This window comes from Colias croceus, chromosome 29 (genome assembly GCF_905220415.1).
Source record: "Colias croceus chromosome 29, ilColCroc2.1".
NCBI lineage: Eukaryota > Metazoa > Arthropoda > Insecta > Lepidoptera > Pieridae > Colias > Colias croceus.
The window spans coordinates 1,462,719-1,482,463 of record NC_059565.1 but is presented as its reverse complement, the minus strand read 5'-3'; the positions used below and the strand labels follow the sequence as shown (position 1 = coordinate 1,482,463).

The following is a 19,745-nucleotide window of genomic DNA, read 5'->3' as shown; positions in this document are numbered from 1 at the left end:
AGAATATGTTATCCACGTGGTAATTAATGACCAGTGCAAACTTAGCACCCCATCTATCGAATTTTGGGTCGAAAATGACCTTGATCGTTAGGTCCCCGTTAGGTCCTTTAAGGTCCCACAATTTTTTCGTTAGGTCCCCTTTAGTTTTTTTTTTAATAATTTTTTAAATTTTAGGCATAAAAAAGTGCACTTTAGCACCCCATTCATAGAATTTTGGGTCAAAAATGACCTTAATCGATAGGTCTCCGTTAGGTCCTATAAGGTCTCACAATTTTTTCGTTAGGTCCCCTTTAGTTCTTTTTTTAATAATTTTTTTTAATTTTAGGTATAAAAAAGTTACACTTTAGCAAAATTGGCGAATTTTATCAAAATCGTATTCTTTACCGTTAGGTCCGTAGAGGCCCATCATTGAAATTGTTAAATTATTTATGTTATTAAAATCTATATTTAAAAGAAAGTCGTGTTAGTTACTCCACTTATAACTCAAGAACGGCTGAACCGAATTATCTGAAAATTGGCAGGGAGGTAGTTTAGAGCCAGGAGAAGGATATAGGATACTAAATACGTACCACGGGCGATGCCGGGGCGGACCACTAGTTATAAAATAATTGAAACCTGCGCAACATAAATAATTTAACAATTTCAATGATGGGCCTCTACGGACCTAACGGTAAAGAATACGATTTTGATAAAATTCGCCAATTTTGCTATGGATGGGGTGCTAAAGTGTAACTTTTTTATACCTAAAAATTTTAAATTTTTTATACGTAAATTAAAAAAAAATATTAAAAAAAAAAACTAAAGGGGACCTAACGAAAAAATTGTGGGACCTTATAGGACCTAACGGAGACCTATCCATTAAGGTCATTTTTGACCCAAAATTCTATGGATGGGGTGCTAAAGTGCACTTTTTTATACCTAAAATTTAAAAAATTATTTAAAAAAAAACTAAAGGGGACCTAACGAAAAAATTGTGGGACCTTAAAGGACCTAACGGGGACCTAACGATCGAGGTCATTTTCGACCCAAAATTCCATAGATGGGGTGCTAAGTTTGCACTGGTTAATTAATGACTTATTATTAAAAAAAAACAACTACAGGTAGGGTTTTTAAACAAATGTGAATTGACTTTAAAATTTATAAAGAGAAATTTAGTTACACAGGAAGTACAGGAAATTATCAATATAATATTTTGACAAACATTTGACAAGTGTTATAAAAACACAAAAAAATATTCTTCAAGAAGTTATAAAAAGTATATTTTACTTATTTAAGTAATTTTATTATTATGATTTGAATATAATAAAAATAAAATTTTAATTTGTTATTTTATTATTGAATAATAATATGCATTTATAATCTAGAACGCTGTCATAGACAACATTTCATTATCTGTGGCATAGTATCGTTATTCAAAAAAAGTAGCTCGGCCAATCAAATTCAAATTTTCATCTCACCGGTCGAATCCTTCGCCGTGATTGGTTGATCGATTAAACAGGTGCTATGCGTCATCCGCCATAACGATTGTGAATTTGTGAAAGTGAGCTTTGTTTGATTGCACGAAATAACGAAGTTTTCGTGTGTTTTTAATTAAAAGTGTTTTATATGTGTGTTTAAAGATGAGTGATTGGTATAGAATGAAGACGGGATTTAAACATAACTCTTCGGAGTTGTCAGTAGAAACATCTGGTGAAATGTCAGACTCAATGTTTTCGGACAATCTGAGCCCCATACCGGCGGCTTCTATAGTGCCTAGGAAGTTGGATTTTAGAGACTTCGACGATGAAGAATTTCGGATAAAGGATGCTTCTCCAGCACCAGCATCTTTGAGTCCACCTTACAAGCGAGTACGAGCGTTAAAGTGAGTAGTTCCCAGACCTTGCTTTTCTCGCCATAAAACACCACGTTATATCAGTTTGTGGTTTAGATTCATGTTCTATATGCGTAAATAACGGCGAAACGCCGTTTGTTACACTTTTAATTCATAACATTGATCAATTCACTTTGCATTCTTGTTATTGACAAAGTCAAACATGACAGGAACATGTCCACACATTGCCAAAGTGAAAGTTGTATGTGGAATTCGTCTAGCATTTACTGTTATTCCTTCGTAAACATACAAATTTACATAATATATACCTGATGATCATATTATACACTTAAAAAGCAATTCGAACATTATTTTTCGTAAATTTTATGAGTCACTTTTAAGTTATATTATGCCAAACTTTTACACAACTTTTGCAGATTTTTCTTCAAGATTAGAATATCTATAATCAGTAATTATTTGTCTCTATAAAAGTTATAACGATCAGAGTATGAAAATACAAGAAAGTATATAAAAATGTAAATTAATGACAAACCAAACATAAAATGTTCTAGAAGGAATCATTCAAATGTTATTTTGATAGTTATATTGTAAGAAACGAAAAAAAACAAGGCAAATCGTATTAATAAACTAATATTGTGTTGATGAATCACAAACTATACTATGGAATACAAATTCAATTTGTTATAAACATTTATTAGGTACCAATTTTGTAGCCCGATCGGTCCACGACACAATAGATTTTCTATCGTGTCTGTTATTCCGGGGCCTGAGTTATTAATTGTTTTTTAAACAGTCTTGTAACAATTATGCAATAAAACCTTGAGGAATTGAACTTCAAAACGAGATAATTTGTTGTTTTTATTTTCCTAAGATGGGCTGAGTCAACATGCAATTAAGTATTACTAGCTTTCCATCTGAAACATGATAAATTATATACTAAAACATTCCTCTTGAATCACTCTATCTATTAAAAAAAAACCGCATCAAAATCCGTTGTGTAGTTTTAAAGATTCAAACATACATAGGGATAGAGAAAGCGACTTTGTTTTATACTATGTAGTGATGATTTTTATCAAACTAGTTGTGCCTTGCGGTTTAACCACATTGCTTCTCTCCTGTCGGTCTTAGTATGATGAAACAAACAAACAAAGTCTTCTCTCTTCAACTCTTTATTATTCTAAATAACTGATTAAATAAAATGAAATTTGCTATAACTATATGTTATAGCCTACTTTAAAGATACATTTATTGTAATTAATCTAGAAAGTTCTGGAATAATTTAAGTTGAGAAAGAACTATTGACTAAATTCTTTATGTAATGATGCATTTACATCAAATGAGCGAAAGCTCAGTCTAACCTCACTTTGTCAAATTATTTTAGTTTAAACATAACAGGTATAGAGCATTCTTTTGTTGTTCTTAGTTACGAAAAGATTCTATGCAATGTTCTAATATTGAACAACACTGAATATAAGTATTTGTTTACACTAAAAAATCACAAAAAAATGCTCTTGCTCTAGCTTTGTATTCGTTTGATGAAACAAAAAGATCTGACCATTTATAAAATCAGTATTTCTCTTTGCATTGTATATTCTAGTACCTACATCATCACTACATAGTATAAAACAAAGTCACTTTCTCTGTCCCTATGCTTAAATCTTTCAAACTACGCAGCGGATTTTGATGCGGTTTTTTTTAATAGATAGAGTGATTCATGAGGCTGGTGTTAGTATATAATTTGTTGTTTAAGACAAAGTGGTTGGAGTGGAAAGCTAGTAAATGAAGTCCGTTAAATAGGTGTAAATTGCAATAGTTTGAGGTCAGGAAATTTAACATTACATGCAAATCATAAGGCACTACAAATCTAAAATTAAAATACTAAGCTATATGATATACTTTTTTTCATAGAACTCTAATCAGTATCAATTAGCTGAATAAAAAACGTCATACAACTTAATCAAACCAATATATTACACTAGCTGCGCCCCGTGGTTTCACCAGCGTGACTCCGCTCCAGTTATCTTAGCCTATAGCCTTCCACAATAAATGGGCTATCTAACACTGAAAGATTTTTTTCAAAACGGACCAGTAGTTCCTGAGATTACCACATTCAAACAAACAATATTAGTATACATAAATCAATAAGCAAAGATTGTATGCAAATCAAATTGAACAAGGTAGTTCCTGAGATTAGCGCGTTCAAACAAACAAACTCTTCAGCTTTATAGTATTAGTATAGATAAATCAATAATCAAAGATTGTATTCAGATGAAATTCAACAAGGTAGTTCCTGAGATTATCACGTTCAAACAAACAGACTCTTTAGCTTATATATCATATTAGTATAGATAAATCAATAAGTAAAGATTGTATGCAAATCAAATTCAACAAGTTCCAACATGTCCGATTTCCTCACAACATAGTCGCAACTGGTTTGTATTGTTGACTCAAATCCTTGCAAATGTTTTGGTGAAACTGGTTTGGTGATATCCAGTTTGGTTATTCAGTTCTGTTTATAATGATGGTGCTCGTTAGGTGGGATTAGCTCTAGGGTCGTTTTTAAATGGCCGTTGGGTAATAATGGTTATGTTGTTTTTAAAATGTTATTATTTTTTTGGATTACTATGTCACTGTTATAGAAAAACATTGCATCTTCTTTAAATAGTATGGATTATGTACATAAAGGAATAGACCTATAAATTTTAATAATTAAGCATTGGTTCTAAGGAAATTACTGGAGGAGGCCTTTGCCAGAAGGCACACTAAGTTGAGAGATATACTTTAGCGATGAAAACAATACAGCCAACAAAAAATTATAGAAAAACCATGCTCACCCAGTTAAAAAGGCTAAATAAATAAATAAATAAATGAAATTGGTTCTAAAAGGTTATATATTGTGTAGCATTCCATTTTATTCATCAAAACCTAGTCTAGATTATAAGTACTTGCAAATAATTAAAAAAATATTTTATGTATAATATTAGGTAAACAGATACAGGTAAAATTCCACACCACATGTCCACATATGAAATAACAATAACAGGGGTTGTCATTTAAAGTTATTTAGTTACAGATATGGTTATTTATGCTAATTATATAAAGCTGCAGAGTTCGATTGTTTACTTGAACACACTAATATCAGTAACCACATATCCGATTTCAAAAATTATTTTACTGTTAGATAGTCCATTTATCAAGGAAGGCCTAGCTATATATCATCATGCTAAGACCAATAGGAGCGGAGAAATGCGGGTAAAACCGCCGGGCACAGCAAGTCTATGCCAAAGTTGAACGGTTCATTATGTTTCTTTGAGATTTGTGATTAGATCGATAGCTGATAAGCTGTAAAAGTGTTTACTACTTTCGAATTTGGACAAATATGCTAGATGTTCCCACGAAGCCGAAATTTCGGTTAAAATCAGTTACATTACAGTTATACACAACAATAAAACATATGATCGGAACAGCTGACATCTGCCCAAAAACTCCTACGATTTTGGCACAAAAAAATACTACATAATGGTGATAACACCTTGAAAAAACCTGTTATACAAATTTGCACCTTGTCACAAGGTGCAGTCGATCTTTTTTCATTGTGTACGGAAAGGTCTCGAAAGACTAAACTCATTTTGTTGGATGCGCCTTTGTTGTGATGGATATCTCGATTTATCAAAGAAATGTCATCTTTAGTTTCTTAGAAATAAGGTACACTATACATCAGGGCGATTGTTTTTTTTTTACCTGCATCTGTCACATCCATTTTTATCTTAAGATTCTTTTTTGTATCACATCCTCAGGTGCGTCCGTAACTTTACATGCGTTTTATTACGTAATAATTATAGACGGGAATAATACGACACTATGTATCTTTTTTAATTTGTATTCTATACGACCTATGCTTATTTAGGAATTATTGTTATGTAAAAATGTTGGTTTTAACTTTTAATAATAAAATTGCACGTGCATACAGTCCTCTCTTTGATCTTAATAACATACACTTTACAGTCTACACAAATCCATACTAATAATATTATAAATGCGAAAGTAACTCTGTCTGTCTGTCTGTTACTCAATCACGCCTTAACTACTGAACCAATTTGCATGAAATTTGGTATAGAGATATATTGATACCCGAGAAAGGACATAGGCTACTTTTTACCCCGGGAAATAGAATAGGTTTTATCCCGGAAATCCCACGGGAACGTTAACTATGCGGGTTTTTCTTTGAATGCGCGGGCGAAGCTGCGGGTGGAAAGTGGTAGTATGAAATAAACTTATAAAAGTCGAAATAAATGACGTAATAAAAAATCAATTAGATTAGTATACATAGAGCTATCTATCCATGTATTATTGAAGTCCAATAATTTGTGCGTAGCACAAAAAGTACAGTTATATGGTTGTTCAATAATTTTGTTACGAAACTATCATAGAAATAATAAATTAATTATCATATTATGCTTCTCTTGAGATAGGTGAAACTATTTTAGAAAACACCTTATAATGCTTCACATATCAATGCTTCTCACTTTGAACCTAGTAGGAACTTAATACTAAAATACTTATTTGATTTTTATTGCAATAAACCTAGTATTTTAATAGATTTCTTGTTGGAATGCATAACCACACTAAGTTTCATACTTTCTTCTACTTTTATTAACCGACTTCAAAAAAAGGAGGAGGTTATCAATTCGGCCGGTATGTTTTTTTTTATGTATGTACCCCGATTACTCCGAGGTTTCTGAACCGATTTTCGTGATTCTTTTTTTGTTCGATGCGGGATAGTATCGAATTGGTCCCATCAAAATTTTATTCGGATAGGCCCAGTATTTTTATTTTATGAGCATTTTTGTCTGTATTTGTAAATGTTGCAAGTGCAAGTTTGAAGTTGGTTGTTTTTAACGCAGTTATCACTTGTTAATATGTAATGATGTTCTCTGTAGATTTTTGATATCTTCTATTTGTTCAATTATATTTATTAGGTATAATTTACAATGTTTAATTAATTCATATTACTTCCAGACTCTTCGACAGCCCACACACGCCGAAGACCCTCCTGGAGAAGTGCTCAACACCCTCCCATCATGTGTCACGATGTAGACTGTTCCCACCAAAATTGGAAGTTCCATCTGGTAAGTGAATATGGATTTAAATTATCCTATTAACTAGTCCATATCATTACATAGTATAAAACAGTCGCTTTCTCTGTCCCTATGTCCATTTGTATGCTTAAATCTTTAAAACTACGCAACGGATTTTGATGCGGTTTTTTTAATAGATAGAGTGATTCATGAGGAAGGTTTTAGTATATAATTTATTAGGTTTTAGACAAAGCGAGCGAAGCCGCGGGCGGTAAGCTAGTTACTTATAATTTATATCATAGTCTTACTAATATTATAAATGTGTAAGTTTATATGAATGTATGGATGTTTTGTTGTTATGATCTTTTACACGAAAACAACTGAATGGATATTGATGATACATAAGGCAGTGTATGTGTATTATGTACAAAAATAAACCATGGAAAGACATGGTCATGAAAATTTACAAACACATTTCTCGCTACACATCCTCACACATTATTTTTCGAAGAGCATCCTTAAGGACGCTATAACGTATTTTTACAAAAACACGCTGTTTTTCGGTACCATTTTAACTTAAAGCAATTGCACGTGAGAACATAGTAATATCTTAATTTAAAGATAATATTTTCAGCTCTACGTTCATCTTATAAAAATTGTACGACGTCATACAAAATTGTCGCTGAAATACGTTTTTTCCATCACAATAAACGCATAAAATGCAAAAAAATGGGGTCTAAACCGGTACCATTTTAGGAAAATTAAGAGCCTAATCTATCTTCTTAACTATATCTTATTGAGGGATATATAGTCCTTTATATATGGTGTAATTTTTATGAATCTAAATCAAAATTTTATTTCAATAATGAGCTAAATTAAAAATACTTGTCGATTTCTTCATACATTTTGTTCTCGCGGTTCGTCAGACCGCGCTCAGAAGCGCTCTTGGAAGGACGGGTGTATCGCTCCTCGTGCCAAAAATAAAAACGAAATAAAAAAGATTATTGTGCGTGCACTGTCTTTTTCGTGATTTGAAATATTTGATACTTTTTATGAGTAAACTGTATAAGTTTCATATTCCAATTATTTGTAATTTAAAATTATGTTTTTAAAATTACCTTGCCTGAGATCCTCTTTTTTATGGGTTGTTGAATAGATTGGTGGGGTAAAACAATTCAAGATGGCGTCGATGAAAATTTGGCTTTTTTTCGTGATGGGTGTCATTTTCATAGTTTTTGGGGTAGCTATTACCGAATATGAGGTCAAAACTGAAATCCAAGATGGCGCCGACGAAAATTTTACATCTTTTCGTCATGGGTGTCATTTTCATGGTTTTTGGGGTAGCTATTAACGAATATGAGGTCAAAACTATAATCCAAGATGGCGCCGACAAAAATTTTACAACTTTTCGTCATGGGTGTCATTTTCATGGTTTTTGGGGTAGCTATTAACCAATATGAGGTCAAAACTGAAATCCAAGATGGCGCCGACGAAAATTTTACATCTTTTCGTCATGGGTGTCATTTTCATGGTTTTTGGGGTAGCTATTAACGAATATGAGGTCAAAACTATAATCCAAGATGGCGCCGACAAAAATTTTACATCTTTTCGTCATGGGTGTCATTTTCATGGTTTTTGGGGTAGCTATTAACCAATATGAGGTCAAAACTGAAATCCAAGATGGCGCCGACGAAAATTTTACATCTTTTCGTCATGGGTGTCATTTTCATGGTTTTTGGGGTAGCTATTATCGAATATGAGGTCAAAACTATAATCCAAGATGGCGCCGACGAAAAATTTGACATCTTTTCATCATGGGTGTCATTTTCATGGTTTTTGGGATAGCTATTAACGAATATGAGGTCAAAACTATAATCCAAGATGGCGCTGACGAAAATTTTACATTTTTCGTGATGGGTGTCATTTTCATGGTTTTTGGGGTAGCTATTAACGAATATGACGTCAAAACTAAAATCCAAGATGGTCGTCGAATTTCAAGATCGCGTCATGGTAATACTGTCGCGTTATGGTGCAAGGCGGCGATTTTGGTATCTATGAATCTCGCCAAAGAAGTTTCACTCCTGACACGTTTTCTCGGCACACACGTTCTTTTTTATTTTATTCTCTTCGTTTAAATGTTTTAGATAAACTTTATTTTAAATAAAGTTTAGCGAATATATTTAAAGAATATATTTAAAGTTACTAATATCTGTCAGAATATTAACATGATTGCCACAGAGTTGCGTTTTATATTAAATTTCTAAATATGCATTTCAATGTTCTTTAAAATTGTTTTTTTTAAGACTTTCTACAAAACTGTGGTTGTTAACGTTTTTGTTATTTTATTTAAGTTTACTTTAAAGGAGTAAGAAAAATATACCTAATTATCGACGGTTACATTGGGGATTTGGTAATAGCTGTCTCAAAAACCTTGAAAATGACACCCATGCCGAAAAGATGTAAAGTTTCGTCGACACCATCTTGGATTTTAGTTTTGACCTCATATTGGTTAATAGATACCCCAAAAACCATGAAAATGACACCCATGACGAAAATATGTAAAATTTTCGTCGGCGCCATCTTGGATTTTAGTTTTGACCTCATATTCGTTAATAGCTACCCCAATAACCATGAAAATGACACCCGTGACGAAATGATGTAAAATTTTCGTCGGCGCCATCTTCGATTTTAGTTTTGACCTCATATTGGTTAATAGCTACCCCAAAAACCATGAAAATGACACCCATGTCGAAAAGATGTAAAATTTTCGTCGGCGCCATCTTGGATTTTAGTTTTGACCTCATATTCGTTAATAGCTACCCCAATAACCATGAAAATGACACCCATGAAGAAAATATATAAAATTTTTGTCGGCGCCATCTTGGATTTTAGTTTTGACCTCATATTGGTTAATAGCTACCCCAAAAACCATGAAAATGACACCCGTGACGAAATGATGTCAAATTGTCGTCGGCGCCATTTTGGATTTTAGATTTGACCTCATATTGATTAATACTTATTTAATAGCTACTCCAACTCCTTGAAAATGACACCCATGACGAAAAGATTTCAAATTTTCGTCGGTGCCATCTTGGATTTTAGTTTTGACCTCATATTGGTTAATAGCTACCCCAAAAACCACCCACATTTGCAAATGTGTTTGCTACTTAGGAAAAGTTCATATTTAAAGATATAGGTAATTTGAATGTGTGGTAACGAATTTAATTTATTTCATTCCGACTGTTTCTCGGAATAACATACATTTACTAAGAATTGCTTACAATGCCGGGTTTAATATATTGCCGGTAACATATAATATTATGTATGATAATAATTCTTAAAAAAGTATTTTATACATTTCTTAAAAAGCTTCGATATTGTATACAATAATACAATTCATATTCAAATTGTTGTAAAATAGTCACACTTTTTTAAGTTGGTTGAATACACTAAAATACTTATAAGGATCGTACCTACTAATAATAGTAACAAAATGAATTTTTAAAGTTCCCAGTAATCTTCTGGAATCAATTTCAATAAAAATATAAAAAAAAAATAATATCAAGTATGAAGATGGTCTATAAAATGGAATGCGCTATGTTTACGTGAGCGCGATGTTCCCGCGAACCACGTGGCGACGTTAGATACCTAAATTTGAGTAACGCAGATTTGTGACAGCGTCCTTAAGCTACCTTTTTAACGTAATTTTTTAATGTCTACTACACACTACGTCAACGTCAAATTATTTTTTGTTTAGTATTAATCATAATTTTTTGTATCCCATACTTTTTCTTACTAATTTATTAATAATTGTCCTATCTCACAGGCATGCCGTCCGGCTCCAGCCACCATTTACATCCGCCGTCGGACGAGGACAGTGCGCTGGGCAGTTTGCCCCCGGACGAGGTAGAGGACAACAGGCCCCGGCCGCTGGCCAATATCAACCCTTTTACACCTGTTGGTGAGTCAAATCTATATCTATACTAGTTAATATTATAAAGCTGAAGAGTTTGTTTGTTTGATTGAACGCGCTAATCTCGGGAACTACTGGTCCCCGCCGTTCGAAGGCTACATCATCCACGAGTAATATAGGATAGGTTTTATCCCAGAAATTCCACGGGAAGGGGAACTATGCGAGTTTTTCTTTGAAACCGCGGGCGGAGCCGCCGGCGGAAAGCTAGTCCTCTATATACCCTGGGCCGTGGAGGGAAAGTACTTGAAATACTGGAGATAGCGAATTTTGCTGATCATTCCTTTGTTAAAAAAAAATAGAACTACATTCAAAGATTTTCGAAAAATCACTTGCTTCGACCGGGAATCGAACGAACACACAATACAATATTTAATTTATTTTCATCCTCGCTTAACATGGGTCGGGATTATGAAATTATTGGCTAGCAGCAAGCATTCCATAAGATTGTTCTATTATATGAAAAAGGTAATCTTAAATATAAAAATGAATCGCAAAATGTGTTGGTAAGCGCATAACTCGAGAACGGCTGAACCGATTTCGATAGTTCTTTTTTTATTATATTCATTGAAGTACGAGGATGGTTCTTATGTAGAGAAAACGTAAACATGTACCACCGGCGAAGCCGGGGCGGACCGCTAGTAAAAAATAAACATATTATATAAGTTGCCTTTTGAAAGTAAATTAGGCCTTTGTGACGTGAACAAAGTCGGAGACATTTCTTTACTATATGGGCTTGCAATAATTCATCTAATAAATCTATTTTGTATTGTATATAATTTAGTATTAATTATTGTTTTCCTACAGGCCAAGCGTTAAATAAGAAAAAGCGTGCACTGTCCAAAACACCGACGTGGGGTGACGCCACCCCCGAACAACCGGCGAAGAGATTACGGGTATGTTTGTTTGTTTGTCTAACTGTGTGCCTAGTGCGAGTTTTCATCGAGTACGAAACGTTACTATCGCGTTTGCGTCACAGCCGAATTAGTATGGGAAATCGAACAGCGCCCCTAGCGGACGTATGGGGAAGCTTTGATTCCCCATACAAATTTCGCTGTGACGCAGACGCGATAGTAACGTTTCGTACTCGATGAAAACTCGCACTAGGCACACTGTTAAGAAGTAGATTTTTAGTTTTAATATATAAGGTAGATAGTAGTAGATCTTTTTATATTTAGGTGTAAAGTGAAAGCCTGTGCTTTTACCGTAAAATGGTGTGCGGCAATCCTTTTAGCATATAGGTTGTTAAGTAGTAGTTTATAAGACCATACATAAATTATTAATTGTAATATTGCCTACTTGCTATGTCAATATATAGGTGTCCACTGAAAATGAGTGTAGTAATATTTCTTTTTCTGCATTCATGAAAAATGTGTGTTCATATTCAACCTAGCTTGCATAGGTTTAACTTTCGTAAGAAACATGTTTTTTTGTATTATACCTTATTATTTTATGTATTTAGAAGCCTAACCTAACCTAACCTACCAAGTACCTACGAATGTATAAATTGCTGCAATTAGAAGTAAAATTTTCTAAAGCATATTTATGTTAGAACTTCCTATTTTCTACATTATTTTATATTTAAATAGCTTCCCGCCCGCGGCTTCGTCCGCTTTGTCTAAATTATATACTAAAACCTTCCTCTTGAATCACTCCATCTATTAAAAAAACCGGATCATAATCCGTTGCGTAGTTTTAAAGATTTAAGCATACAAAGGGACATAGGGACAGAAAAAGCGACGTTATTTTATACAATTTAGATAGATAGATAGATAGATAATACTTTATTGCACACACACAAGATTTACATAAAACACAGAAATAGAACAAACAGATGCAAGTATGTACAAATGGCGGCCTTATCGCTAGGCAGCGATCTCTTCCAGACTACCATTAATTTGAACACGGAAAACACATTTAAAGAAGGAAGAAGACTATGTAGTGATTTTATAACATTATATAATATGTTTTTTCCACAGGAATCAAATATATCCCGCTACAACATCGAGTTCGTCGAGCTAGGTCTAATAGGGCGCGGTCAGTTTGGCCGAGTTGCGCGATGCGTGAACAAACTGGACGGTTGTGTGTATGCGCTCAAACGGTCACTTAGACCGGTCGCCGGGTCAGCGGCTGAACGGGCGGCGTTAACTGAAGTATACGCACATGCGGCACTGGGAAAACACCCGCATGTTGTTAGGTAAGAAAAAAACGAAAAAAAATGAGAAAAAAATTTTTTGGGGAAAAAAATTCGCGAAAAATTGGAATTTTTTGAGTCAAAATGGTCGCTAATGGGCGTTATAGGGTTAGGACCAAAAAAAAAGAGCAAAAAAAATGTTGTAATATCGGTCGTGTGAACAAACTTGACGGTTGTGTGTATGCGCTCAAACGGTCTTTACGACCGGTCGCCGGGTCAGCGGCTGAACGGACGGCGTTAACTGAAGTATACGCACATGCGGCGTTGGGAAAACACCCGCATGTTGTTAGGTAAGAAAAAACAGGAAAAAATGACAAAAAAAATTTCTGGAAAAAAAAATTTTTTTTGGATTTTTTGGCTGGAAAAGGTCGATTTCGCGTAGTGTTGGGTTAGTATAAAAAAAAATTGATAATATGAAAGAAATGTTTTTGACAGTGTTGTTCATAAACTCTATTCCTATCGGGTGTTTTGATTTTGTCACCATGTTGATGAAATTTTGATCATTTTAATGAAACGAATAATGTAATGAATTGACCGATCGTATTTCACATAGACAACTATTAAAGTGACAGATCCCTGGTTTAAAGTTAGACTGTGTTTACATTGTTTTGTGGTAAGACCATAATTTTTTTGTCACAAATAACTATTTTACGAATTTTCCTTACAGATATTACTCGGCATGGGCGGAAGACGATCACATGATAATCCAGAACGAGTACTGCGATGGCGGTTCTTTACAACAAGTTATTGAAAATGGAGCCCTACCGGAGAGCGAGCTGTTATTATTGTTGGCGCACATTAGCGACGGGCTAGCGTGAGTGTTTGTTTATTTATTATTTATTGAACACTTCCTTCGTAATATAATAAACACTTTTGAATCGTCATTACATACTTTTAACATTTACCGATTTGGAAAGCAGTATCTATGGAGAAGAACCGGCAAGGAACTCCATAGTTGCTCTTTTAAAATTATATCTATATACAATGTTATTTTTAACCGACTTCAAAAAAAGGAGGAGGTTATCAATTCGGCCGGTATATTTTTTTTTTTTTATGTATGTACACCGATTACTCCGAGGTTTCTGAACCGATTTACGTGATTCTTTTTTTGTTCGATGCGGGATGGTGTCGAATTGGTCCCATAAAAAATTTATTCGGATAGGCCCAGTAGTTTTTATTTTATGAGCATTTTTGTCTGTAGGTATTTGTAAATTTTGCAAGTGCAAGTTTGAAGTCGGTTGTTTTTAACGCAGTTATCACTTGTTTATTAACTTCTTGAAGCATACATTTTTATTATTATTATTAGCCTTTGATCAGACTCATGTATGTATTATATATGGTAGGTTTGATCCATCTCTGCGTGTCCGTTTGCCAGTTGGCAAAGGCCTCCTCCAATCTCTTCCATTCGGGCCTTTCTATGGCCACTCTACCCCAAGTTGTGCCCGCTACCTGTTTGATGTCATCGTCCCATCTTTTTTGTGGTCTACCTCTCTTTCTCTTTCCTTCTCTTGGGTACCACTGTGTAGTTATTTTGCTCCATTTTTCTTTACCCCTGATCATGTGCCCCGCCCATTTCCACTTTTGCCTTCTTATCTTCAGTGTTATGTCCTGGACCTTAGTCTTGTATCTGATGCTGCTTTGCTTTATTTTGTCTTTTCTTTTGATGCCAGTCATGCTTCTTTCCATGGAATTTTGACAGATGCGGAGTTTATTTGTTATGTTTTTTGGTAGAGCCCACGTTTCACTTCCATACGTCAGCACAGGTAGGATGCATGTGTTGAATAGTTTAGCTTTAGTTGAAATGTGTAGGTTATTGTCTTTCATTACTTCTTTAAGAGACCAATACTTTTTCCAGCCATTCACAACTCTTCGATCAACTTCCTTGCTTTCGTTGTCCTCTGGGGATATTAGTTGGCCGAGGTAGATGTAATCTTCAACGTATGACATTTGTTTTTGTTCCAGTGCTACCGGGTATTTTTTGCCATTGGTCATAATTTTGGTTTTGTCCGGATTTAGCTTTAATCCCGCCTTCGCACTTTCAGATGCTAGGTCATTTATCATCTTGCTTAAGTCCTCTGGTGTTTTTGCAAATAATACAATATCATCCGCGAATCTTAGGTGCGTCAGCGTGCGGCCATTTATCATTATGCCCATGTCTATCCATTTCATATTCCTGAAGATCATTTCCAGTACTGCCAGGAAGAGTGTTGGTGAGAGGGGATCGCCCTGTCTCACACCTTTTTGTATTTGAAACCTATTTCCTTCCTTTTCTAGTTGTATGCAAGCCGAACTGTCTTTGTATATGTTTCTGATAATTCTAATATAGTTGTGCTCTATTCCTAGCTCCTTTAATGCTTCCCAGATTTTTGAGTGTATCAGAGAATCAAATGCTTTGCTGTAGTCTATGAAAGCTATGTAGTATGTAAGCTGATATTCAGTGTATTTTCCTATGATTTGTCTTACAGTATGGATGTGGTCTAGTACCGAGAAGTCTTTGCGGAAACCTGCCTGTTCTATTGGTTGTTGCTCATCTAGTTTCCTACTTATTCTTCCCAAAATAACCTTTGCAAAGATCTTGTAAATGTTAGACATTAGGCTGATGGGACGGTAGTTTCTTATGTCGCAATGATTTCCTTTTTTGAATATAAGGATAATGATGGATTCAGTCCATTGTTTTGGGATCATTTCAGTGTTTATTACATTGTTGAAAATATCGGTTAAAATTGGTGTCATGATTGCTTTGGTCAACTTTAGTATTTCATTTGTTATGCCATCTGGCCCTGGAGCTTTATCAAGTTTTTGTGTGTCAATAGCTTTTTCAGTCTCTTCCAACATGATGTAAGGTATCAATTCGTTATCTGGGAGTTCAATTTCTCTTTCATTTGTTTTATATTTGTACAGTTCTGTGTAATAATCAGTAGCAATCTTAAGGATATCGTGTCTATCAAACTTTCTCGCTCCACTGTTTTCCTCCATCTTTACAATCCATTCCTTCTTATTAGTTAATTCTTTGTATGCCTTTTTTATTCCTCCTGTGCGTCTAATATGTCTCTCTATTGTTTCCATTCGACGTTGCCTCCTGTCTTTCCTTATATTCTCTTTTATTTCTTTACTGAAGCATACATAATTAAACATATTTTCTTTTATTTCACAGTTACATCCATTCGCTCCAATTAGTTCATATGGACGTGAAACCGGGGAACATATTTATATGTCGCGAGGAAGTGGCCTCACACACGGAGTCGGATGATGGCTATGATGATGACGATCATCCTATTGTGCCGAAGCATAAGTATAAGATTGGTGAGTTTGGCATTTTTATAATTATTTACTAGCTTACCGCCCGCGGCTTCGCCCGCTTTCTCTGAAACGATTTGAGATTTTAACTATCCTATGTCTCAAGTTGGATCAAACTGCACATGGTGTGCGAATTTTTTTATAATCGGTTAAGTGCTTTAGGAGTCCATTGAGGACAAACATTGTGACACGAGATTGTCACAAAATGGATAATATCCACTCAGTGGTTTGAAAATCTAAGGACATATAAAGACATAAAAGAAGTATAACTTCAATAAATGTTTGAGTTTGATAATCGTCTATATTACAGGTGACCTCGGGCATGTGACATGTATATCATCCCCGTCAGTCGAGGAGGGTGACTGCAGATATCTGCCGAGGGAAGTGCTACAAGAGGACTTCACACACCTAACGAAGGCTGATATATTTGCTTTTGGTGAGTAAATATGCAATAATTATATATACATATAGAAATACTAGCTTACCGCCCGCGGCTTCGCCCGCTTTCTCTAAAACGATTTGAGATTTAAACTATCCTATCTCTCGAGTTGGATCAAACTGCACATGGTGTGCGAATTTTTTTATAATCGGTTAAGTGGTTTAGGAGTCCATTGAGGACAAACATTGTGACACGAGATTTATATATATTAATATGTTTTATAAAATAAATTATTAAACTGGTATATTGCAGAAAAATTTTGTTGGTCAAACTGGTCATCTTAGTATCAATATGTACTCAATAAAGAAAATATCGATGCAATAATAATTAAAAAAAAAAAAAAATAGGTTTGCGGCCTAACTAATACAAAGTTAAATAATGGATAAATTTCAACCATTTTCTACCATAGCTGTGTCCTGCTCTTGCTCACATGAAACGTCAATCATAAAAACGAGACAGGTTATTGCAATAACTAATCCATTGCAAAGCGAATGGATAACATTTTATAAGTAAGACCGTTAGTGTTTTTTTAACACAAACAATGCATGAAAATACTCAATATTACAATAAATTTACTAAAAATAAATAATTGTAACAGGTTTAACACTATTCGAGGCGGGTGGTGGTGGTGCGTTGCCGAAGAACGGGCCGAAATGGCACGACATTCGCGACGGAAAGCTGCCCGATTTGCCCAATTTGTCCAGGGAATTCAATCAGCTGTTGAAGGTGAATAATTTAACAATATAATAAAATAAAAAAGAGCGTTCGTGCCGAGCACACGTGTCAGAAGGGAAACTTTCTTTGGCAAGATTGAAAATACCCAAAATCCTTGTGTGAACATAGATGTTTGCGTGTAAATTATCTATAGTAAAGTATAAATTTAAAATTATATATGTATGTTTATCAGCCATCTTGTTTCCATAACATAAGCGAAAGCTTAGTATGGGATCAGATCGTGCCGTGTGAAAATTGTCCTGAAGTATTTATTTTGTATTTATCAATGACATTTAAATAACAGAATTATTAAATTTCCACAGAAAATGGTAGACCCCGACCCATCCCAAAGGCCGTCAGCTGCTCGTCTCCGAAGGCATCCATTATTACATCCAACGGGGAACAAGAGCAAAGCACAACTGCGAAGGGAATTAGCCGCTGCAGAGCTGAAGAATCAAATGCTGCATAATAAACTGAAAATGGCCGCCAGGTAATAAACATATAGGTGTAAATTGGTAAAAATGGGTGTCCAAAGTCAATGTGTCCCAAAATAAACACAAGATGGTCGCCAGGTGTGTGCAAATTAATATGCGATTTTAATTCCCTTCATTGGAATTTAATGATAGTTGTTCTGGTATTATAAAATTATAAACATGGTATTGTTTTTTTATTATAAGTTACAAAATGAAAAAATATATATTTTACAAGTTTTTATTAACCCATATCGGTATCCAAAAATGATAGTTGACTCAACATTTAAATTTTAGTCTATAACAGTTAAATCAAAATGCTTGTAGCTACATATATATTTTCAACAAACATCAAACAAAGGGTTAGGTTTTCAATTCGAATAAATTTTTTGTGTTTGTCACCTCTGAACATTCGACTCAGTGAACCAATTTTAATTATGTTTTTTTTTTTATTTGGTTAATTTATGTATATATTTTTTCTCTCCACAGATGCCTACAAACCCTCACCCCGAACTCGTTAGCGAACCAGGAATCGGCCAAATTCAAAACGCGAGCCGCAAAAAGGCTCCAACATCGCCGATTCGACACGCACAATATAGATGAGATGCTCCGTTCCGTAACTGCGCCCATACATACAGACAGACGGACGGAGAGGCGTAAGAAGAATTAGTGTGTAAAAAAAAATTTTTTTGGTCAGAACCCGTTTTGCCTAGTTAATACTAGTTGGATTGGACAGAGGAAAAAGATAAGGAAGGGAAAAGAAATAATGTGTCATAGGTAAACCTCGTTTTTTCTGGTTAAAACGCGATTTGCTTAGTTAGAACTAGTTTTAACTAAGAATATGAGTTTAATAATAATATACATACTTTAATTAGCACCAATAAAGTTTTTTTTTTTTAATAATTTATAGTCAGAAAGGCGCCCGAATCTGTTCCGATTTTAATTACAATTCATATGCTATATTTTCTCAATAAAATGTGTATTTTACCTAGTAACAAATAACTGGTTCTATATAAATTTATATAACTGGTTCTAACTAGGCAAAGCGCGTTTTAACCGAAAACCAGTTTTAACTGTAACATAAATATATACATATATAATATAAGTGGCTCAAAATATTTGGTTACTATGTGTAATAATTGTACGAGTACAATAAACAACTAGACTCACAATCTAACAAAATGTATGAGAACACAACTTTTTTATAATGACCGATTTTATATATTACTACAACGAAATAAGGTTTAAATTTTAATTAAAAGAGAGCGTGTGTGCCTAGCACACGTGTCAGAAGTGAAACTTCTTTGGCAACATTCAAAGATACCAAAATCGTCGCCTTACTCCATGACGTGACGGTATTGCCATGACGCGACCTTGAAATTTTATTCTCAACGCGCCTAAAGAAGTTTTACTTCAATAATATTTGTGGAGTAAATAAGTTTTTGAATAATTTAATATCAATTTTTTTTATTACACACTTCTCAGGTATTTGAACGCGAATTTTTTTTATATTTGACTAGCTCACCGCCCGCGGCTTCGCCCGCTTTGTCTAAAACCGAATAAATTGTATACTAAAACCTTCCTCTTGAATCACTAACTTTTAAAAAAAACCGCATCAAAATCCGTTGCGTAGTTTCAAAGATTTAAGCATACAAAGAGACATAGGGACAGAGAAAGCGACTTTGTTTTATACTATGTAGTGATTAACAAACAAACTCTTCAGCTTTTTTAATATTAGTGTATATTGTGAGT

At 34.3% G+C, this 19,745-nt stretch overlaps 1 protein-coding gene across 2 annotated transcripts; it reads left to right on the top strand.

Moving 5' to 3' along the window:
• Positions 1-1,506: 1,506 nt before the first annotated feature.
• On the top strand, positions 1,507-19,270 carry LOC123704337 (wee1-like protein kinase). Of its 2 annotated transcripts, XM_045652680.1 has the most exons (12): positions 1,507-1,861; positions 6,851-6,960; positions 10,736-10,870; positions 11,687-11,775; positions 12,859-12,954; positions 13,242-13,363; positions 13,741-13,887; positions 16,228-16,376; positions 16,681-16,806; positions 17,408-17,535; positions 17,847-18,013; positions 18,483-19,270. In XM_045652680.1, the coding sequence occupies exons 1-12, from the start codon at positions 1,620-1,622 to the stop codon at positions 18,661-18,663; spliced, it is 1,692 nt and encodes a 563-aa protein (XP_045508636.1). In that variant the 5' UTR covers positions 1,507-1,619; the 3' UTR covers positions 18,664-19,270. The 2 variants fall into 2 exon arrangements, with proteins under 2 accessions (XP_045508636.1, XP_045508633.1); XM_045652677.1 differs by lacking the exon at positions 13,242-13,363 and having other exon boundaries at positions 12,859-13,076.
• Positions 19,271-19,745: the final 475 nt, after the last annotated feature.

Coding starts and splice junctions, on each gene's coding strand:
- LOC123704337 (XM_045652680.1), top strand. CDS start 1,620: ATGAGTGATTGGTATAGAATGAAGACGGGATTTAAACATAACTCTTCG. Junction 13,364..13,740: donor AAACACCCGCATGTTGTTAG/GTAAGAAAAAAC, acceptor TTTTCCTTACAG/ATATTACTCGGCATGGGCGG. Junction 17,536..17,846: donor AATTCAATCAGCTGTTGAAG/GTGAATAATTTA, acceptor AAATTTCCACAG/AAAATGGTAGACCCCGACCC.